The sequence below is a fragment of the Oncorhynchus masou genome, chromosome 32 (genome assembly GCF_036934945.1).
Source record: "Oncorhynchus masou masou isolate Uvic2021 chromosome 32, UVic_Omas_1.1, whole genome shotgun sequence".
Taxonomy (NCBI): domain Eukaryota; kingdom Metazoa; phylum Chordata; class Actinopteri; order Salmoniformes; family Salmonidae; genus Oncorhynchus; species Oncorhynchus masou.
In genome coordinates, this window is record NC_088243.1 from 69,700,122 (window position 1) to 69,724,937 (window position 24,816).

At 42.0% G+C, this 24,816-nt stretch overlaps 1 protein-coding gene across 1 annotated transcript in view; it reads left to right on the forward strand.

Annotated features, from left to right (window-relative positions):
* The first annotated feature begins 649 nt into the window (after positions 1 to 649).
* The window catches only part of LOC135526527 (palmitoyltransferase ZDHHC9-like), a 44,781-nt gene continuing 20,614 nt past the window's right edge, over positions 650 to 24,816 (forward strand). The window contains exons 1-2 of the mRNA XM_064954987.1: positions 650 to 1,508; positions 16,920 to 17,080. Of these exons, the coding sequence (XP_064811059.1) occupies positions 1,345 to 1,508; positions 16,920 to 17,080 (325 nt within the window). The 5' untranslated portion in view covers positions 650 to 1,344. The remainder of the gene's footprint in view (positions 1,509 to 16,919; positions 17,081 to 24,816) is intronic.

The following is a 24,816-nucleotide window of genomic DNA, read 5'->3' on the forward strand; positions in this document are numbered from 1 at the left end:
TATATCCAACTGGCCTTACAACCGCAGACCACGTGTACGGCATAGCGTCAGCGACGGTTTTGCTGATGCCAACGTTGTGAACAGAGTGCCCCATGGTGGCGGTGGGGTTATGGTATGGGCAAGCATAAGCTTGGCAATTTGATTGCACAGAGATACTGTGACGACATCCTGAGGCCCATTGTCTTGCCAATCATCCGCCGCCATCACCTCATGTTTCAGTATTATAATGCACGGCCCCATGTCGCAAGGATCGGTACACATTTCCTGGAAGCTAAAAATGTCCCAGTTCTTCCATGGCCTGCATCCTCTCCAGACATGTCACCCATTGAGCATGTATGGGATGGTCTGGATCGACACGTACAACCTTTTTTTAAGGTATCTGTGACCAACAGATGCATATCTGTATTCCCAGCCATGTGAAATCCATAGATCCATACAGACTAATTTATTTATTTAAATTGACTGATTTCCTTATATGAACTGTAACTCAGTAAAATCTTTGAAATTATTGTATATTTTTGATTGGTAGCGTAATATCCCAATGTTTCAAATAGAGAACTCAATCTCCTTTGTTCCTTGCTTTCTGTACTGCCCCTTTAAAATAAGACATTTTAATCTAGGCGTGTTTCCTGCACCCATTGATTAGAAACGAGACAAACTCGCATCGCGTCTTGCGGGAAATCAAAACCAACACACCTTATTTAGGCAACGATTATTTATGATATAGATCTATTGTTTTTTTTTTTAAATGTGTTATTATGTCTTACTGAATAGACTAATATCAACATAAACCAAGCGATGACTGTCATGTGCGCGCATGTATTATCAGTTTTATGGATGTCACTCGGTCAAGGTCCACGATCCTGATGCGAGTAGCAAGACTGGATTTCTTTCCTTTGGGCCAAAAATATCTCACTCAAACAAATTCCTTTATTAAAGGGGAGAATTTAAGATACTGATTACTGTTCTACTCTAGAATGGAAGCCCTCTGGCACTGGAAGAAGGTGGACGCACTGAAACGAGGAGAACTTTGATTGCCGAAAATATGGATAGATGCATGGATTTGTTCAAATGAATGACACGAACGACATGTGCTTCACAATCATGTCATTTCAGAACAACTAACGTGGAGTGTTCATAGGAATACGCATATTTGTGAGCTGAATCGCCCGTATAAACGGTGAAGGGAAGAAAAACATCTCACGGATATTTCCTGTCACAGGGAAATGTACTTTACCGTATAATTTCCGTTTTGAAAGTCAAGTAAATATTGTAATTTACATACAGTGGCCTATACACATTATATGTCACTATAGCTTACTGAGTTGATCGAAAACTGTCAGTATGTCGGCGGTAATGATGACACGGAAGGTACGAAAATGGGAAAAGCTCCCAGGGAAAAACACTTTCTGCTGTGATGGACGCGTAATGATGGCCCGGCAGAAAGGCGTCTTCTATCTAACCTTATTTCTCATCGTTGGCACCTGCTCCTTGTTCTTCGCATTCGAGTAAGTAGATCTGTTTATCCATTGTTTATTTGGGCGATGATCAAACAATCAAGCAAGCTGTCAAAATAATTCGGCCGTGTTTTCTCAATAAATTCTGAACAAATCAATGTCCCATGACGTTTCCTTAGGTGTGTAAAATGTTTTCTATGATGAGGTACTTTTAGGGCCGCAAGTCCGATGAAACTAATAACATGTAGTAGGCCTAAAAATAGCCTTTATTTACCCTGTACCAAGCTATGCATTAAGTGATGAGGCATTTAAAATATTGAAGAAAAATTCTCCCCACAAAAATCGTTGGCTGAGTGGAATCAGACAGAAACCATTATTGATTAATATCTAGTCTTGCATATTTAATTCCCTTACTGTCCAATGAAAGGGGCCCTTGCTAAACATTAAGCATTGCCTTTCAGAATATAATAATAAAACATCAACCTAGCTTTACAGCCTGGTCTCATAGACGACGTAACATAGTAAGTCTAAATCCGTAACACTCATATTAGTATTATATGTTTAGGAGGGCTACATATGACAGAAGTTGATTATGGTGGATGAAAATCGAGGTAACAAAGGTTGCGTGTTTGAATCTCATCATGGACAACTTTAGCATTTTAGCTAATTACCAATTGTTCAACTACTTGCTACTTTGCAACTACTAGCATATTAGCTAACCCTTCCCCTAACTGTAACCATTTAACCTAACCTGCACCTGTATTGGACTTGGCAGGTGGAGCTAGCTGGCCAGGTGTTTTACAACTGAGGTTTTAGAGTGAAACCGTAGCCCCCCAGAAACAGACTGGCCAAAGAGCAGTTCGGGCAATGCCTTGTCGGTGTGCCTGTCTAAATATTTTTTTTTGTTTGTTGCAGATTTATCATTAATTAATTTTAAAAATTGGGGGCCTCAAGGAAAAGTGTTCCAGTGTCCAGGCTGATGACTAGTTTTGTCCTATAAATACAAAATGTTTACCTCCATGAAATGTAATGCATGATATTCTAACAGCTGGAATCAAGTTTTACCAAGTACTTCTACTGGACAGGGACTGTCACTGCTAGGCTTCTTGGCCTAATGTAATCATCCAGTGGACTGCTGAGGAGCTACAGCAGTGGCTGCAGACTGTAGCTCCCTGGGGCCTCTGGCCTTACAGTAAATGTGCAGCCCTTTCCATCTCTGTGTGCGCTCAATGGGAGTCTGGGTTGTGTTCATTAGGCACCAAATGTAAGAAAACAGCCCTTCTCTGTTTCGGTCCATATCTGGACTCGTCCAATCATTTTGGCATAATGAACAGAACATGTTCTCTGAATCTCCACAGAGGGAACTGTTGTCTCGCCCCGGGGCCAGAGTGGAGACTGATATTGCTGATCCCACTAGTTTAGCGCCTGAGGTTGGACCAGGCCCAACAGTAACTAATGGCCAGATCGCCGTTAGCACACTACGTTCGTATTACAGTTGCCCCATAATTATCTCTCATGGGGAGGCCTGAATATTAACATAGAGATTGAGCTGGGGAACAGGGGCTGTAATTCAAAACTCTCCATTACGGAGCAATTTGAGCCATATCAGATCTAGCCCCTTGACAGGCTAATGACAATTTGCTGAAGAAAGAGGCACAGTGGTTTTCATGCTTTTCAGGAGGCATGTTTGAGAGAGTAGCTCACTACCACTAACCAACATCTAGTCACTCCTCTATCAGAAACTGAAGTGAGATCTGGGATCTTTCACTTCCACTATACTATATCTCAAAAAATATTAAATGACCTAACACAGTGGTTCCCAAACTTTTTATAGTCCCGTACCCCTACAAACATTTAACTTCCAGCTGCATACCCCCTCTAGCACCAGGGTCAGCACACTCTCAAATGTTGTTTTTTGCCATCATTGTTCGCCTGCCACACACACACTATACAATACATTTATTAAACTTAAGAACGAGTGTAAGTTTGTCACAACCCGGCTCGTGGGAAGTGAGAAGGAGCTTTTATACGTAGGACCAGAGCACAAATTTTAATAATCAATCATTTTACTCTTTATTTGACCATCTTACATAAGAAACCTTATTTGTTCATTGACAATTGTGAATAACTCACCACAGGGTAATGAAGGGAGTGCTGGAAAGGATACACATAACTCTGCAATGTTGGGTTGTATTGGAGAGAGTCTCAGTCTTAAATCATTTCCCCCACACAGTCTGTGCCTCTTTAGTTTTCATGATAGTGAGGGCCGAGAATCTACTCTCACATAGGTATGTGGTTGCAAAGGTCATCAGTGTCTTAACAGTGCAATTTGCCAAGGCAGGATGCTGAGCGCAGCCCAATCCAGAAATCTGGCAGTGGCTTCTGATTAAATAAAAATTTCACAGAACCGCTTGTTGCAATTTCGATGAGGCTCTCTTGTTCAGATATCGGTCAGTGGACTGGCATGAAAGGGATAATGAATCCAGTTGTTTGTCATGTTATATCACATTTGACATTGTCTGTAAGCTTGAGTTCATTTGCACACAAAATCATACAATGATGGAAACACCTGTGTGTTGTCCTTGTTGATGCGGACAGAGAAGAGCTCCAACTTCTTAATCATAGCCTCAATTTTGTCCTGCATATTGAATATAATTGCGAAGACTCCATGTAATCCTGGATGCAGATCATTCAGGTGAGAAAAAGCATCACCCAGATAGGCCAGTTGTGTGAGAAACATCATGCAAGCAGTCAGACAAGTGAAAATTATGGCCAGTAAAGAACTTTAAGCTCGTCTCTCAATTAAAAAAAAAAAAACGTGTCAATACTTTGCCCCTTGATAACCAGCACAATTCAGTATGTTGTAAAAGCATTACATGGTCGCTGTCCATATCATTGCAAAATGAAGAAAATACACGAGTTCAGGGGCCTTGCTTTAACAAAGTTAACCATGTTCACTGTAGTGTCCAAAACCTATTTCAAGTTGTCAGGCATTTCCTTGGCAGCAAGAGACTTAGTGGATGCTGCAGTTTACACAAGTGGCATCGGGAGCAACTGTTTGTACGCGCGTTTACCACTCCACTATGTCTCCCTGTCATGGCTTTTGCGCCATCAATACAGATACCAACACATCTTGACCACCAAAGTCCATTTAATGTCACAAAGTTGTCCTGTACTTTAAAAATATCCTCTCATGTTGTCCTGGTTTGCAGAAGAGGATGTCTTCCTTAATTGACCCCCCATAAAAGTAATGGACATATACCAGGAGCTGTGCCAGGCCCGTCACGTCTGTTGACTCATCCAGCTGTAATGCAAATAATTCACTGACTTGTATGCGAAGCAGTGATTGTTTCAAAACATCTTCTGCCATGTCACTGATGTGTCGTGAAACAGTGTTGTTTGGTGAAGACATTGTCTGTATAGTTTTTTGGGCCTTTTCTCCCGCGTTGTCCCAGCCATATCCGCAGCAGCAGGAACAATTAAGTCCTCCACAATAGTATGGGGCTTGCCTGGCCTAGCCACACGGTAGCTCACCATATAAGACACTTCTAGCCCCTTATTAATGGTATCTGTTGCTTTTATACATGTCTTTGCTACTCGAAAGTCATCTTAATTCTCGCTCAAACTCCCTCGGCTTATTTTTCAAATTGGCAATTTTTGGTTTCTAAATTTCTGTGCAAGAGTGAAGGTTTCATCGAGTTGAGAGCTAGTACTTTTGTACATAAATAATTCGTAAAAATTCAAATAACTTCACAGATCTTCATTGTAAAGGGTTTCAACACTGTTTCCCATGCTTGTTCAATGAAGCATAAACAATTAATGAACATACACCTGTGGAACGGTCGTTAAGACACTAACAGCTTACAGACGGAAGGCAGTTAAGGTTACAGTTATGAAAACCTAGGACACTAAAGAGGCATTTCTTCTGACTCTGAAAAACACCAAAAGAAAGATGCCCAGGGTCCCTGCTCATCTGCATAAATGTGCCTTAGGCATGCTGCAAGCAGGCATGAGGACTGCAGATGTGGCCAGGGCAATACATTGCAATGTCTGTACTGTGAGACACCTAAGACAGCGCTAGACCATGGCAGACCATGTGTAACAACACCTGCACAGGATCGGTACATCCGAACATCACACCTGCGGGACAGGTACAGGATGGCAACAACTGCCCGAGTTACACCAGGAACGTACAATCACTGCATCAGTGCTCAGACTGTCCGCAAACCACAAACCAACCGTCGCTGGACCAGACAGGACTGGCAAAAAGTGCACTTCACTGATGAGTCGCGGTTTTGTCTCACCATGGGTGATGGTTGGATTCGTGTTTATTGTCGAAGGAATGAGCATTATACCGAGGCCTGTACTCTGGAGCGGGATCGATTTGGAAGTGGAGGGTCTGTCATGGTCTGGGGTGGTGTCACAGCATCATCGGTCTGAGCTTGTTGTCATTGCAGGCAATATCAACACTGTGCGTAACAAGGAGACCTCCTCCTCCGTCATGTGGTACCCTTCCTGCAGGCTCATCCTGACATGGCCCTCCAGCATGACAATGCCACCAGACATACTGCGCGTTCTGTGAGTGATTCCCTGCAAGACAGGAATGTCAGCGGTCTGCCATGGCCAGCGAAGAGCCCGGCTCTCAGTCCCATTGTGCTCGTCTGGGACCTGTTGGATCGGCGGGTGAGGGCTAGGGCCATTCCCCCCAGAAATGTCTGGGAACTTGCAGGTGCCTTGGTGGAAGAGTGGGCGAACACCCACAGCAAGAATTGGCTAATCTGGTGCAGTCTATGAGGGGATACACTGCAGTACTTATATTTACATATCTAAATTTACACAGTTGACAGTGAGAGGATGTTTCTTTTTTTGCTGAGTTTATAACACACTGTGGCTGAGGAAAGGCTCTACTCCCAATATAAATGAACCCCAAATCAATGTATTTCTCATCATATTTGCCCCTCTTCGATGGTCCCTGTCTGTTCGGAGCTTTCTCAGGTAAGGGGGCAGTAGCTCTTTCGCTGCATCGGATTCACAACTGTGTGTCCATGCTAGCTGGGCTAACAGCAAATGTAGAATTACTGATGCTAGCATTGGATGTGATCGTTGACGCAGAACATCTTGTTTCGTCAACAGGTGCAGGTGTACTGTTGGTAGTAGCAGTACTACCAGCAGAGTTGGTATGTGTTTCTGTTGATGCGGGCAAAATTTTATTTAACCATTTATCAATTTTCGAGCAAATGGAATGAGCAGCAGCTACGGTTTGGCTACATACGGACCGTTAGTGGAATTCCCATACATATGGACCGTAAGTGGAATTCCCATACATACGGACCGTTAGTGGAATTCCCATACATGTGGCCTGTAAGTGGAATTCCCATACATACGGAACGTTAGTGGAATTCCCATACATATGGACCGTTAGTGGAATTCCCATACATATGGACCGTTAGTGGAATTCCCATACATGTGGACCGTTAGTGGAATTCCCATACATACGGACCGTTAGTGGAATTCCCATACATACGGACCGTTAGTGGAATTCCCATACATACGGACCGTTAGTGGAATTCCCATACATACGGACCGTTAGTGGAATTCCGATACATACGGACCGTTAGTGGAATTCCCATACATATGGACCGTTAGTGGAATTCCCATACATACGGACCGTTAGTGGAATTCCCATACATATGGACCGTTAGTGGAATTCCCATACATGTGGACCGTTAGTGGAATTCCCATACATATGGACCGTTAGTGGAATTCCCATACATACGGACCGTTAGTGGAATTCCCATACATACGGACCGTTAGTGGAATTCCCATACATACGGACCGTTAGTGGAATTCCCATACATACGGACCGTTAGTGGAATTCCCATACATACGGACCGTTAGTGGAATTCCCATACATACGGACCGTTAGTGGAATTCCCATACATACGGACCGTTAGTGGAATTCCCATACATACGGACCGTTAGTGGAATTCCCATACATACGGACCGTTAGTGGAATTCCCATACATATGGACCGTTAGTGGAATTCCCATACATACGGACCGTTAGTGGAATTCCCATACATATGGACCGTTAGTGGAATTCCCATACATACGGTGGAATTCCCATACATACGGACCGTTAGTGGAATTCCCATACATACGGACCGTTAGTGGAATTCTTCCCATACATACGGACCGTTAGTGGAATTATTTGACTAGGCTACCTGTATTTGACATTGTTATTTCGCTGAACACTAGATGGTTTAATTTTATTTTTGGCAGTGAAACGTGGCTACACATGTTGGAAAATATAAATGTATTGATTGAAAATGAGGTGAATCACATTTTTTACTTGGCGTACCCGCTGGGGGGGTACGCGCAATGGGAATACCTGTCCTAACGCATAGATGTCTAAATCTTAAAATGCCAGACAAGTCAAAGTCTGCACGTAAAAAGAGAGACATCTATATAGACAGGACTTCTCCAATTCCCATGGATCTGGCCTTATCCCATGAGCTCTTTGGACTTTATGTACAGTACCAGTCAAAAGTTTGGACACCTACTCATTCAAGGGTTTTTCTCTATTTAAAAAATATATATTTTTGACATTGTAGAATAGTGAAGACATAAACTGTGAAATAACACTTACGGAATCATGTAGTAACCAAAAAAGTGTTAAACTATATTTGTTTATATTTGAGATTCTTCAAAGTAGCCACCCTTTGCCTTGATTATGGCTTTGCACACTCTTGACATTCTATACCTTCCGGTTACTAGTCCAACGCTCTAACCATTTGGCTACCCTGCCGCCCCAACTATCATCTCGAAAACAAGACATTTATTCTTTCAATGAAATACGTTCCGTATTTTATCTAACGGGTGGCATCTGTAAGTCAAAATATTTCTGTTACATTGCACAACCTTCAATGTTATGTCATAATTACATAAAATTCTGGCAAATTAGGCAGCCCAAACTGTTGCATATACACTGACTGCGTGCAATGAACGCAAGAGAAGTGACACAATTTCACCAGGTTAATATTGCCTGCTAACCTGGATTTCTTTTGGATAAATATGCAGGTTTAAAAATATATACTTCTGTGTATTGATTTTAAGAAAAGCATTGATGTTTATGGTTAGGTACACATTGGAGCAACGTTACGCACCGCATCGATTATATGCAACGCAGGACACGCTAGATAACTACACATGGTTGATGATATTACTAGTTTAACTAGTGATTATGATTGATTGTTTTTTATAAGATAAGTTTAATGCTAGCTAGCAACTTACCTTGACTTACTGCATTTGTGTAACAGGCAGTCTCTTCGTGGAGTGCAATGAGAGGCAGGTGGTTAGAGCTTTGGACTAGTTAACTGTAAGGTTGCAAGATTGAATCCCCCGAGCTGACAAGGTGAAAATCTGTCGTTCTGCCCCTCAACGAAACAGTTAACCCACCGTTCCTAGGCCGTCATTGAAAATAAGAATGTGTTCTTAACTGACTTGCCTAGTTAAATAAAAGTGTTAAAAAATGTTTTTTTTAAATCGGCGAAATCGGTGTCCAAAAATACCGATTTATGAGAACTTGAAATCAGCCCTAATTAATCAGCCATTCCGATTAATCGGTCGACCTCTACTCTTTACACTGAATATATGTAGTTGTTTTCAGTGGGGAGACAGATCTAACCATGGGTTTGTTCTTTAGGCACCAAACTAAAGAAAACCGTCTGAATCTGAGTGCAACTGAGCGGTCCTATCTGAGCTTGGCCAAGAACAAAGGCTCGTGTTCATTTTCCATTCTCGTTTGCACACTGTTCTGCTTTATGTACCCTAACAAATCACAGCCCAGTTCTGACAGCTCAAGGTCAACAACTTTAGAGGAATCCTACGATTACATTACTCTAGGAGATCCAGCTTAGTTCTCCTCCCACTAATTATATTGATGTTTGTCCGTGAAGATCCAACACACACATCTTCCTTAGGAATCAATTCACTGCATTAGGGCCAGGTTCCTTTCATGTTAGTTTTTGGATTAAAAAGTAGCAACAGGGCATAGATTGGAGGACAGAGAGGCAGTGTCCTCCTGAGCAGGCTGGACCCAGTCCAAGAACAAGCAACCAACTGGGTAAACCTCTACTTATCACCAACCATCAGCAGTCTAGTGAGGGAGGCTCCCCCTGAAGAGTAGCTGCCCTACAAATGAGCAACACCTACACAAAACAGATGAGCCAAATTGGTAGAAACTTGTAGGATGAAGCTATCTCCATGCTTTTGTTCCTTGTTCCAGCATTGATTTGTACAATAGGATTGTGTGGTCTTTGTATGTTTTGCAACAAACAGAGATGAGCATTTCTTATTGGTCCAGGTCCCTAATTTTCTGTATTTTTTTTCTTCTGTTTGATGCTAAATGAACAGGCTCAGGCTTTGATAGTCATTTGGGTCTGAACTGAAGGCCTGGCTGCTGCTGTACAAGTCCTCATGGGGGTGGCTAGTCGAGCAAAGAGGCCCTTGGCTTCTCCCAGTCAGATCCCTCAAATATTGTGTGTGGCTCGGGAGGGGGAGAGATTGCACTGCCAAGTGCTGACCTTAGTGTGACTCTGTCCAGAGGATATCTAGTAACAGACCCGAAGTCCCCCCGGGTATCCATCTTCCCCTCTGTGTGTGTGTGTGTGTGTGTGTGTGTGTGTGTGTGTGTGTGTGTGTGTGTGTGTGTGTGTGTCTAAATCAGCAAATTAAATGAGTGTTTTATGATTGAACAGGTAAAGGTAGTCACTCCCTGGTTGTCTGTTTTCTTCTTAATTTTGGTGTCTAATGAACACAACCCAGTCAGTGCCCTGATTTCATATTCAGAACAACTGTATCTATTTCCAATTATCATAAAGCAGTCTTTCTTCCCTAAAATATTTAAGGTTTTGTTTATAGGGAGAGTGAATTTCAGTGAAATTATCCTGTTCATATCTGTACTTCAAGTCCAGGAGGTGAGCTAGGGAGAGAGACTTTACATGTTTTTCACCTCCATCCAAGTGCTTTGAAATGGAAGACACATGCCACCATTCTCCCAAGAGATGTCTGTTGTCATCTCTATAAAGGACTCAGGTGTGCGGTACTGCCTCATAGCCACTCTGGCAGCATTTTGGGTCTTATGGTTTCGGTCCCTTCTCAATTAGTAGATATTGATTTACTGGGCCCTGGTCAGAAGTAGTGCACTATAGGGGAAAGGGTGCCATTTGGAACACAGCCGTTGTATTGCAGTGGCTTGTTGGGTCCTTATTGATTCTCCACACTACTATGTTCCTTTTTCCTCTCTGTCAGAGGTCACTGGTGTGGTATTTCATGTAATCACATCTTTGTGATCTGATTTATTAATGAATCACTTTGTTCTGCTCCACCGTTACAACTTTTTGTTGCTGATGCAACTTGTTTCTGAACATTATCAGACAGTTTTCAATTCCAACTGGTTTATTTGATTGTCCTTAAGTTGAGTAACCAATTGTAGTGTAATTTTTTTTTAGAGTTCATTATTATATATTGATGTCACTAAACAGCACCCTTACTGTAGGTTGGGATTTCTTTCTTATTGTTCAAAGGGCAATGTCCAGACTGCACTTTTAGTCTTGTGGCCATTCTTGGTCTCAAGCCAATATGTCATAAAGACAACCGGGCACAAGCCTTGGTAAGTTCAGATTTATGTTTAGCACAAACATGACATGTAGAATAAGGAATCACATACTACCTGCAGAACATGCCCCAGTTGTTGCTGAGATGACTGTGGCTTAGAGATCACCAGGGACTCTGGTCAGAATATACAGCGGTGAATATTATGGAACTCTTTCCTGGGTCAGAGAACTGTTTACTGTGTGTGTGTGAGAGAGAAAGCTTACAAAAGAGCGAGGTTACACAGCAGGCCTACTGCAGATCTGCTAGCGCAGCAGTATAGTACATAATTCACTTCTGCTTTCCAACAGACAGCTAGCGCCGGTGTTATGTATTCATAAAGGCTTGGTATGAGATACTCAGTGAAGGCAAATGTCAGGAGTGGCAAAGCTAAGGCATGACATTCCTTGGTTCAACTTTTTTTTTTAAGGCTGCAATGTCTCCACCTTAGAGGCCTCTCCTCATCTCCACTCTTGAAATACATGATCGGCCGGTTTCCCAGACACAGATTAAGCCTAGTCCTGGGCTAAAAAGCAGGAAATTGGGCAGAAAAGTCTCAACTGAGAATTGCTCCCAATTTCATGGACACCTCAACTAAAGTTGAGGGGTACCAAAAAAATATTATTTCTTAGTTCTTGTTACTTAACAAGTCCTGTACCTATCCTCTTATCAGTGTTGAGTGTGAAGTTAAATGGTTTAAAGTCTAGATTAGAGAGCCCTCAATCAAATGTCCCTCCCCCTCCAGTGGTTAAAATTTAACAGTAAAGTGTTTACTCTGCATCTGTTACCTATTATAATTGATACCAGGTAGAGCCAGTGGTTGATATCTTAGCTCTGCTTTCAATGTATTCAAAGAACTGGCTGTTACAAGCCTCATGCGTTAGGAAAGTGTGTGACAGGTTCTATGGCATGCAGGTTGGGCTCAAGGCCCAATTGTAAAGGGATAGTTAAGAGAAATTACATATTTTAGATTTCTTAAAGTAATTTTGTTGCTCAATGACTTGGTTTGATATTTTGAGATGACTTGAGGGCATAAATATAGCCTACTTTGGGGAGCCTTTCTCACCGACGATAACGGGGGAGAAAAAAAACAAACAAGGGAATATATGACAACATTAAAGGCCCAGTGCAGTCAAAAATGAGATTTCCTGTTTTTTATATATATTTCCACACTGAGGTTGGAATAGAATTGCTAAATTGTGAAAATTAAGATAATGCTGATTATTAAGTGTAAGATCTGTTTGAGAAGACTGCCTGTTTTGGAGGGATGTAGTTGTGGCCTGCCTTGTGATATCACCAGGTGGTAAATTAGGTTGTGTCTACAGTTACATGTGACTTTGGCTATCAGAACACAAAGCTTGCAATGAAAAGACTGGTCTAGACCCACAAGTTGCTTTGTGGTCTGATTGTGTTCAGATCTGTCTGACCACTTCAAGAGGTGGTCAGGGATGCATTGTGTGGAGATTTCTCCTCAATCTGGATTCTACCAGAACTCCATTATCAGAATACTAAAGCTGCATGAACTGTCAGGTCCAGAGACATCCTTAGCTAATAGACCAATAAGAGTTCCAAATCCCTCGGCCAATAACAGCTAGTTTTCAGTTTTCACCTCCCCACCCAGACCACTCCCAGACAGTCCGAACAAAATTCTTGCTTGAGAAATGGCTATTTTTGTTTATTTTTCACCACGTTTTCAATTTAAAAAATCACAGTAAGGTGCTTAATTATAACCCAGCAAGGATTTGATGTTGAGACAAAAATGGCTGCATTGATCATATTGAGAGATTTTCAGAAGGCAAATAATACTGAACACAGAATCTGACAATGAGTGTTGAGTCTGAACGTGATTAATTACGCTGTTGATGAAAACTGAAACAGCAAAATGAAAAGAGCCATGCTTAAATTTGACTGGTTTATCGCATTGTTTATATATTTTTTAAATATAGCTCAGTCCATCTGCCTCAGGGCTTAATCTAGTGGAAATGTATATTGATTGGATTTCTGCTCCTTTTCATTTTTCCATTAGTGCTGAAAAGGTAGCCTGTTCCCAGATCTGTTTGTGCCATCTTTCCAACTCTTATGGTCATTGTCAAGCAAAGGAGTTGGACACAGCGCAAACAGATGTGGAACCAGACTATTAAATAGGTACCATGTGGAAACGTATGGCACCTGTATGCAGACTTACCTGTCTAATCTACATAGTGCCTTTTGCCCCACTAAGTTCAAAGTAATAAATCCTGAAGTCAAGTCAATCTCCATAATGTGAAAGGAACAGGTAGACTTTGTCACCCTGTGTTTTGTTGACTCACTCTTGTACACTGCAGCTACACCCCTCCCTCTTACCGAACATTTTCACTATGATGTATGAGTGTTTGAGTCAGCATAAAATGGCACACAAACAAAAAGAGGAAATTAGACATTTTTAAATGGGAACTGAATATGACAGAACCAGCCGCCTAACCAGTCAGTGTCAGGGGCTTCCATCATAAACGAGCCTTGTGCATGTGAACCAGACTGATTTGGGAGAACTTTGTTTTTCAACTAGAACGCATTTTCTTGGATTGATTATGTTTGGGATTTTGTAGGAAGATCCACCATCTTTATACATCAGGATCCACAAACAATCTGGTGTTTTTTGAATAATTTCCGTTTGCATAATCAAACCCATATCCTGTTACACCAGTTACACTGAAATACACTCAAGACTCATCAACCTGTCCAACATGGACATTGGCCTGTACTGTATGACCAGATGTGGTAATACTTTCCCATTTTGTCTTCATAAGGAATTATATGCGTCATGTATAGCTCATAAGGCATAATACATGTGCTTATGAATTATGAAGAGGGTGTTCATAGGACATGTTATCATAATACATCTCTCCACATGGGGAGCAGTACATTATAATGCATCATGCACAGCTTATATGGCATTACAAATGTGATTATTATGAAGAGGGAAGTGTTATATATTAGTACCAGTCAAGATTGGACACACCTACTCATTCACGGGTTTCTCTTTATTTTCACTACTTTCTACATTGTAGATTAATAGTGAAGACATCAAAAATATGAAATAACACATGGAATCATGTAGTAAATAAAAAATTGTTCAATCAAAATATATTTGAGATTATTCAAAGTAGCCACCCTTTGCCTTGACAGCTTTGCACACTCTTGGCATTCTCTCAACCAGCTTCACCTGGAATACTTTTCCAAAAGTCTTGAAGGAGTTCCCACATGCTGAGCACTTGTTGACCGCTTTTCCTTCACTCTGTGGTCCAACTCATCCTAAACCATCTCAATTTGGTTGAGTTCAGGTGACTATGGAGGCCAGGTCATCTGATGCAACACTCCATCATTCTCCTTCTTGATCAAATTGCCCTTACACAGCCTGGAGGGGTGTTGGGTCATTGTCTTGTTGAAAAACAAATGATGGGATGGTGTATCACTGCAGAATGCTGTGGTAGCCATGCTGGTTAAGTGTGCCTTGAGTTTTACATAACTGACAGTGTCACCAAGAAAGCACCATCGCAACACCACCTCCATGCTTCACTGTGGAAACCACACATACGGAGATCATCTTTTCACCTACTCTGCGTCTCACAAAGACATGGCGGTTGGAACCAAAAATCTAATTTGGACTCAGTCCAAGAGGACAGATTTCCACCGGGCTAATGTCCATTGCTTGTGTTTCTTGGCCCAAGCAATTCTCTCTTATTCTTATTGTTGTCCTCTAGTGATGTTTTCTTCGCAGCAATTTGACCATGAAGGCCTGATTCATGCAGTCTCCTCTGAACTGTTGATGTGTCTGTTACTTGAACTCTGAAGCATTTATTTCATCTGCAATTTCTGAGGCTATTATCCTCTACAGCAGAGGTAACTCTGGTAACTCTTCCTTTCCTATGGCGCTCCTCATGAGAGCCAGTTTTTTTTTATCATAGCACATGATGGTTTTTGCGACTGCACTTGAAGAAACTTAAAAAGTGCTTGATATCTTCAGAATTGACTGACATTCATGTCTTGAAGTAATGATGCTGCTGTTTCTCTTTGCTTATTTGAGATGTTCTTGCCATAATATGGAGTTGGTCTTTCACCAAATAGGGGTGGTATACAGAAGATAGGGCTATCTTGTCACAACACAACTGATGTAGAATATAGTAACAATAAAGACAAACCCTTAAATGAGTAGTTGTCAACTGGTACTATAAATATATATTCTTACATTGTGGATGTGTGATCTTTCCACACTGGGAAGAAGGAGAGCAGCTTCTCTATTAATAGCTCAATGCAGTGGCCTGTGGTGCTTGCCAATCTGCCGCAGCACTTTACAGAATGCCTTTGCCAACATGACAGGAAAAGGTTGTTTTTTTTGTGGGGCGTCCTGGCTGCAGAGTGGCGTCCTGAGTCTATTGGCAGTTTTACAGTTTAGGCGTGCCAATTGGACTCGTGTTAATACTGCTCCTCCCCCCTCCGGAGGGTGAGAGCGTTTAAAAGTGTAAACATGGTCTCCGGCTGTTGTTGATTCTTGGGCCATGGCTGCAGTGTGTGTGAAGCCCTAGGGAAGGGTTGCAGACCAAACTGTTTTAACTGCATGCTGCGTCAGTAAACAACTTCTGAACACCGTTCTACAAGGACGTGTAGAGGCTTGTTTCTCAGTGCCGACTGTTTGTGCAGCGCTTTCGTTGACAATTAGGTGCTTCTAATAGTCTCATGTGTAAGACGAGGGCTTCTTCAACCTCTGGTGTAGTTATCTTCTCAGCCGTATTATTGTGCCGGCACAGATCTGCTCCTGGGCCGTGTAAATACATATTTATTAAAATCCGATATTGAGATTGAGTGTGTTTTGATGTGAAATTGAAGACAAGAAATTCAAATGTTCCACTCACATTTCATGAGGATTTGCATCATCATAACTAAACAGAATAATCACATGGTACTGTAAGTAACTACCCTGCTATAGCTTAATGTTTCACGAGTCAATCACTTTATCAAATCAAATGTATTTATATAGCCCTTCTTACATCAGCTGATATCTCAAAGTGCTGTAGAGAAACCCAGCCTAAAACGCCAAACAGCAAGCAATGCGGGTGTAGAAGCACTGTGGCTAGGAAAAACTCCCTAGAAAGGCCAAAATCTAGGAAGAAACCTAGAGAGGAACCAGGCTATGAGTGGTGGCCAGTCCGCTTCTGGCTGTGCCGGGTGGAGATTATAACAGAACATGGCCAAGATGTTCATAAATGTCCAGCATGGTCAAATAATAATAATCACAGTAGTTGTCGAGGGTGCAGCAAGTCAGCACCTCAGGAGTAAATGTCAGTTGGCTTTTCATAGCTGATCATTAAGAGTACCTCTACCGCTCCTGCTGTCTCTAGAGAGTTGAAAACAGCAGGTCTGGGACAGGTAGCACGTCCGGTGAACAGGTCATGGTTCCATAGCCGCAGGCAGAACAGTTGAAACTGGAGCAGCAGCACGGCCAAGTGGACTGGGGACAGCAAGGAGTCATCAGGCCAGGTAGTCAGTCCTGAGGCATGGTCCTAGGGCTCAGGTCCTCCAAGAGAAAGAAAGAGAATTAGAGAGAGCATACTTAAATTCATACAGGACACCGGGTAAGACAGGATAAGTACTACAGATATAACAGACTGACCCTAGCCCCCTGACACACAAACTACTGCAGCATAAATACTGGAGGCTGAGACAGGAGGGGTCAGGAGACATTATCACTCACTATGGAGTATTCAGTCAACATTGAGAGAGTTGTGTGGTGCTGGAATATTATTCATCTATGGTCCTCTTGTCACATCTGCAGGTGCCCATACCTGGCAATCCACCTGTCCCCTGCCATCCCGGTCTTCGCTATCCTCCTCTTCTTTTTCGTCATGGCCATGCTGCTGAGGACCAGCTTTAGTGACCCGGGCGTGTTGCCGCGCGCACTCCCCGAGGAGGCCACCTTCATCGAGATGGAGATCGGTGAGAAAGTTTACCCTACCTGTGTTATCATCCTTCCATTGGCCCTGTATAGAAACAACCCCTAGGCCATATCCCATATATACACTGAACAAAAGTTTAAACGTGAAATGTTGATCCCATGTTTCATGAGCTGAAATAAACGATCCCAGAAGTGTTCCATACACACACACACACACACACACACACACACACACACAGCTTAATTATCAACAACAACAAAAAGTGTGTGGCATATCATGAAGCTAATAAAACAGCATAATAATTGAACAGGTGCACCTTGTGCTGGGGATAATAAAAGGCTATTCTAAATTGTGCAGTTTTGTCACACAACATAATGCTGCTGATGTCTCAAGTTTTGAGAAAGCATGACATTTGCATGCTGACTGCAGGAATGTCCTCCAGAGCTGTTGCCAGATAATTTAATTCCCATTTCTCTACCATAAGCTGCCGCCAACGTAATTTTCAAGAATTTAGCAGTACGTCCAACCGGCCTCACAACCGCAGACCATGTGTAACCACGCCAGCCCAGGAACACCACATCTGGCTTGTTCACCTGCGGGATGGTCTGAGACTAGCCACCGGAATGCTGATGAAACTGTGGGTTTGCACAACCGAAGAATTCCTGCACAAACTGCAAGAAACCGTCTCAGCGAAGCTTATCTTATGTGCTCGTCGTCCTCACCAGGGTCTTGACCTGACCACAGCAAATGCTCACCTTTGATGCCCACTGACACGCTGCTGTGAGTCCCGGTTTCAACTGTACCGTGCAGATGGCAGTATGTCGTCGTGTGGGTGAGCAGTGTCAATGTTGTGAACAGAGTGCACCATGGTGGGGTTATGGTATGGGCAAGCATAAGCTACAATTGCATTTTATCAATGGCAATTTGAATGACAATGATCCTGGGGCCCATTGCCATTATCTGCCACCATCACATCATGTTTCAGCATGATAATGCACATCCCCATCTCGCAAGGATCTGTACAGATTTACTGGAATCTGATTGGTTTTCTGATCAATGTCCCTACCTTTTAAAATAAAATGCATGCATACAGTACCAGTCAAAGTTTGGACACGTACAGATTCAATTCTGTATACATCTGGCCCTTTAGATACTGTGTTAACAAACCATTGTCGTGACGTTGTATTAGTTAATGTGACGACTGTTGCTCATCAAATGATTACATGTTTCTAATTACATGATTAACTGAATCAAGCAATTATTAACCTGGGGCACCATGGGAAAACTAGTTTTTATTGAGTTTCTATTTCCCAAATTAACTCATAGAATATCAGAATATCGATTTTTACAACAGCCGCTAATTAACCAGTTGCCTCTGAACAATCTCGTTCTGAACGTCTTATAGCCCGTGAATCTGCACGGACCCGGGTCCCACTAATGAATTCGTACCACACCAATCTCAATTGAATATTTATTTACTAAAAAGCTAAAATTATGATAAAAGATAACACGTAGACAAAACACATTATAGGCTATTGATTAGAACTTAGTATAACGGGCCAACACACTATGGCGCGTGTTACCCACAATGGGAATTTCAAAAGAGAGAGAAAAAGAAAGTACACAAGAATATACATTTGGGTGAATTTGTCAGCTATGCTATTCTAACCCTAGACTTGCCCAAACTGCCCCTCTTATGGGTCAGAATATAATGATGTAATTACGTGGGGACGATCTCCGGGGATTCTCTCATCCGTAGTTTGGGTAGAAAAGGATTTTCCTCAAACTTTCTGGGTTGGTTGACTTTTTCAGACCCTGTTGCAGCTGGGGTCACGTAGTCCTGTTGTAAATTCTATACTCAGGTTTTATACCCTTGGGTCAGAAGTGGGTGTAGCCGCCTTTTAGGGCAATTCTGGGTGTACCAAGTTAATGAGGCAAGGCCTAGGTTTTTCTCAAATCCAATTTTAGACAACTAACTTCACCTTTCATCTTCCCCAAAACATTCTCTTTGATTTTGATATTTTCCATACAACGTAGAATGTATAAACATCAAACATATACTAGGAAACCCCTTCACATTACAATATTTTTGTAATAACGTCATCTATTAACCTTTAATAACAGAACAAAAATGACATACATTTTCATAGTCCATCTATCGTCATGACCACCATTGTGGCTGACGGAAACCATTGTTCCAAAGTCCCTTTATTTCATGTTTAATGTTCTGTGGCTGGTTCTCCATAGTAACAGGACAAAGGAATTTGTCTGTGGCCTGAGATTTACCAGGGGTGTGAGGGGTCATAAAAACCCCACATCTTCAGACCCCTAGATCTCTCCTCCTCTGTTGGGGTTGAGAGATAATCTGTAGGGTTGTGGTCTCCTGTAACCTGACCTGATCAAGACAGTCATGACACCACCAAACGAGCTTCAATGCCATACAACACTCCCTCCTTGGCCTCCAACTGCTCTTAAATGCTAGTAAAACGAAATGCATGCTCTTCAACCGATCACTACCCGCCCGCCCGACTAGCATCACTACTCTGGGTGGTTCTGACTTATGTGAATAACTATAAATACCAAGCTGTCTGCGTTAGACTGTAAACTCTCCTTCCAGACACACATTAAGCATCTCCAAACCAAATATAAATCTATTTCGCAACAAAGCCTCCTTCACCCATGCTGCCAAACACCCATGTAAAACTGACTATCCTACCAATCCTTGACTTCGGTGATGTCATTTACAAAATAGCCTCCAACACTCTACTCAGCAAACTGGATGCAGTCTATCACAGTGCCATCTGTTTTGTCACCAATGCCCCATTAACTACCCACCGCTGAGACATGTCTGCTCTCGTTACATATTCGTTTCCAAACCCACTGGCTCCAGATCATCTATAAGTCTTTGCTAGGTAAAGCGCCACCTTATCTCAGCTTACTGGTCACCATAGCAACACCCACCCGTAGTACGTGCTCCAGCAGGTATATTTCGCTGGTCATTCCCAAACCCTACCTTGGCCGCCTTTCCTTCCAGTTCTCTGCTGCTAATGACTGAAACGAATTGCAAAAATCACTGAAGTTGGAGACTCATATCTCCCTCACAGAGCAGCTTACCGATCGCTGTAGCTGTACACAGCCCAACTGTAAATAGCTCATCCCCATATTTGTTTTTGTTTTTCTGCTCTTTTGCACACCAGTATTTCTACTTGCATATCCTCATCTGCACATGTGTCACTCCAGTGTAAATTGCTAAATTGTAATTACTTCACCACTATTGGCCTATTTCATTTGCTCACACTGAATACAGATTTTTCTATTGTGTTATGACTGTACATTTGTTTATCCCATCTGTTTTTGTCGCACTGCTTTGCTTTATCTTGTCGCAGTTGTAAACGAGAACCTGTTCTCAACTGGCCTACCTGGTTAAATAAAGGTGAAAAAGGGGTTCCTTTATTTGTACTATTTTCTACATTTTATAATAATAGTGAAGACATCAAAACTATGAAATAACACATGCAATCAAGTATTAAACAAATATTCTATATTTGAGTTTTCAAAGTAGCCACCCTTTGCCTTGATGCCAGCTTTGTACACTCTTGGCTTTCTCTCAACCAGCTTCATGAGTTAGTCACCTGGAAAGAGTTTAAATTAGCAGGTGTGCCTTTTTTAATTTGTGGAATTTCTTTCCTTAATGCATTTGAGCCAATCACTTGTGTTGTGACAAGGTCGGGCTAACGCCATATTATGGCAAGAACAGCTCAAATAAGCAAAGAGAAACAACAGTCCAATACTTCAAGAAAGGTTCAGTCAATCTGGAAAATTTCAAGAACTTTGAAAGTTTCTTCAAGTGCCGTCGCAAAAACCATCAAGCGCTATGATGAAACTGGCTCTGAGGACCGCCACAGGAAAGGAAGACCCAGAGTTACCACTGCTGCAGAGGATAAGTAAGTTAATTAGTTACTAGACTCAGAAATTGCAGATCAAATAAATGCTTCACAGAGTTCAAGTAACTGACGCATCTCAACATCAACTGTAAAGGCCTTCATGGTTGAATTGCTGCGAAGAAACCACTACTAAAGGACACCAATAAGAAGAAGAAACTTGTTTGGGCCAAGAAACACAAGCAATGGACATTAGAGTGGAAATCTTTCCTTTTGGTCTAATGAGTCCTAATTGACAAAGATTTTTTTTTGGTTCCAACCACTGACTTTGTGATGCAAAGTAGGTCAACTTATTATCTCTGCACGTGTGGTTCCCACCATGAAGCATGGAGGAGATGATGGTGTAGGGGTGCTTTGCTTGTGACACTGCTGGTGATTTATTTAGAATTCAAAGCACACTTAAGCAGCCATACCACAGCATTCTGCAGCGATATACCATCTCATCTGGTTTGCGCTTAGTGGGATCATTTTGTTTTTTAACAGGACAATGACCCAAAACACACCTCCAGACTGTGTAAAGACTATTTGACAAATGAGAGTGATTGTGCTGCATCAGATGACCTGGCCTCCACAATGACCAGACCTCAACCCCCATTTGCATAGTTTGGAATGAGTTGGACCACAGAGTGAAGGAAAAGCAGCCAATAAGATCTCAGCATATGTGGGAACTTTTTCAAGCCTGTTGGAATAGCATTCCTCATGATGCTGGTTGAAAGAATGCCAAACCAAGTGTGTGCAAAGGGTGGCTACTTTGAAGAATCTCAAAAATACATTTGGGTTACTACATGATTCCATATGTGTTACTTAATAGTTTTGATGTCTTCACTATTTTTACAATGTTGAAAAAATAAAGAAAAACCTTGAATGAGTTGGTGTCCCAACTTTTGACTAGTACTGTATATCTATGACCAACAGATGCATATCTGTATTCCCAGTCATGTGAAATGCATAGAATAGGGCCTAATGAATTGTTTTCAATTGACTGATTTCCTTATATGAACTAACTCAGTAAAATCTTAGAAATTGGTTGCATTTTTTTGTTCAGTGTATTTGTAGATTTGAACCCAAACTGAATCAATGTAATGTGACATTTTCTGTAACTCTGAAAGAATTTGAGTTTAAGGTAAGCAATATTGTGAGCGTTCCATCTAGCCTATCAGAGGGCAAGGTAGAGCTACTGTCATGCTGCTCAGGCCCATCTAATCCTCTCCGATGTACATGAAGTGCCTAAGGGGTAGGGGCAAGCGAAGTCTCTTCCGGATGTGGGGCCTAGGAGGACTGTGGCCCACCACCCGAGGCGATTTAAGAAGCAAGTGAAGTGTAAAGCATTTTAGAGTCATGAATACTGCAGCAGACGTGTGTGTCAAGCAGCAGTGTGGAGACCAGAGCCCCCTGCCTGTTGGTTAATTCATGTTTGTTATGCTTTATGCCACTAAAGGTTAGCTAAGCATCCATGTTGTTCAGAGCTTATCCCCTAGTCAAACCCCTGCATTGTTACCAACTTTTTCTGCAATTTGAGGTGTACTGTTTCGAGCCTTGATGACGTCTGAATTTATCAGTTTGGCCCTCCATGCCGTTCTCATTACCTAGACAACATTAGTATGCATTCATTATTATGACGGCACAACCAAATAAGAGGGTTTTGCAGATGTGTCCTTCCTATGTGCCCACGTATAAGCTTGCCAGAAGTGGCTCTTAATGAACATGTACATTGCTGCACTTATAATGGCCTTTGTTTTTGATAACCTGACCACTCCCTAGTGGACTATCCACTCTTTTAGCCAGACTCTCTTTCCTGTCCATCTCTTGAGGGAAAAGCCTGTCTGCTCTGCAGTAGCCCTGCCACAGCCCAACCCTTTCTCCCCCTCTCTCTAGCTGTTCAATGTGCAGGGAAGATTCACAGTGCCCTTCATGCATCCCCATATGGTCGAGAGACTTGGGTGGGGGGCTTGTCAGAGTTCCTCTACAGATGAGCGGTCTGGAAATGATTTGCCTATCCTGCAGGTGGTCCACTGAGAGTGCCTTTGCTGGCAGGGCTCCTTTTTTGTCACGGCTCTGACTCAAGCCTTCCAGTCAGAATGCATTGAGATGCTAACATGCTAATGGATATTGCTTGTTGGACTGATTTGCTTCCTTTGTGATGGCTCTGACTCAGGCCTTCCAGTGAGACAACAGTGAACCATGCTAAAGGCTATTGCCTATTAGGATAACATGTGAAATGTTATTGCCTGTTCGGCTAATGGCTATTTAGCTAACATGCTATTGGGCTAACATATTAATGGATGTAAGGATTTTGACGAACAATGGCCGTAATGGCATTACTTAGAACAGCAAGGCCGTTCAGTTTGTGTGACATGACCTTGTTTAGTATTTTGAGTCACAGATTGCGTTTGGTATTCTGCAGCAGGATCCTGCCCTCAACCTATTTTGCTCTCAAACTCGTCTTCCTCATTGTACACTAGTCTCAAAAAATCTGACCCTAGGCAACAGTGACTTGGGTTTGTGTTCAATTATATACTTTTTTGACATAGAGGAAATACGTCACAGCCTACAGTACGTCACTAGTTTATCCACTTGAATAAAATACAAAATAGTATCTAGCAAGTTGGAGATCAGAGGTTTTTAATGAGTGCATTTCGCAAGTGACTCATTTGCATCAACTACCTTAACTAAAACCACTGCAAAGGTTTTGCCTGCAAACTTTGATTTTGAATCGTGACGTTCTAGCATAACTGCCTCGTTTTATTGGTAGAGTCGCCAGAATAGTTTTCATCTTGCCTTTACATCCCCAAAATGTCTTGAATGTGCCGTCATTGGTCAGCGTGGCAATCGGTGGGGTCTGTGATGGTGTGTTAATGGGAGACAGGCAGGTGCAGATGTGTAGGCTCTAGAACCCAGGCTGCCCGGCATATTGATGAAGGCTCAGCTGTGGTGCTCTGTCTCTTAGACCCGTTAGAAGCTGGCTCCTGGAGGACAACTTATCGGATGAGAGCCTATCCTCCTGGACTATATAATGGGCCGACCAGGACTAGCTCTTCACAAAGGACCGCATGTATGGTCTCATTCACCACTGGAGTGCTACCTTAATTAATTAACAAAGCAATGGTTTTAAGTGGAAAGTGGTTTGGTGTATATATAACTTTGTGATTTGTTAAAAAGCCTGGTGTTTCTTTAAACATGTTTTGCAGCATTTGATGAAGCCATTTGACCACCGTCTTGTGTCCTGTACAGTACACTGTGTTGATTTTGTCCTGTACACGGTGTTGATTTGTCCTGTACACTGTGTTGATTTGTACATTTTTCATCAATGGTGGTAGCGAGATCCTTTTAAAAAATTTGTTCTGCTTTCTTGCAGAGCCTCTTGTTCAATCATACAAAGACTTTGGGGGTGGTATGGCCTCTGTGCTTTTAGAGCAAACTGTGTAAATGTTTGATTTGGTTCAAGTTGTGATGTCTCTCCACCTATCCTAGCATTCATTCCCCCTGGCAGTATTCAGTAATGTTATTTGAATAATTAAAATATAAGTGATTTACACTACATGCAGTTTAAGTCGGAAGTTTACATACACCTTAGCAAAGTACATTTAAACAATTTTTCACAATTCCTGACATTTAATCCTAGTAAAAATTCCCTGTCTTAGGTCAGTTAGGATCACCACTTTATTTTAAGAATGTGAAATGTCAGAATAACAGTAGTGGTTTTTCAGCTTTTATTTCTTTCATCACATTCCCAGTTTGTCAGAAGTTTACATACATACACTCAATTAGTATTTGGTAGCATTGCCTTTTAAATGGTTTAACTTGTGTCAAACGTTTCAGATAGCCTTCCACAAGC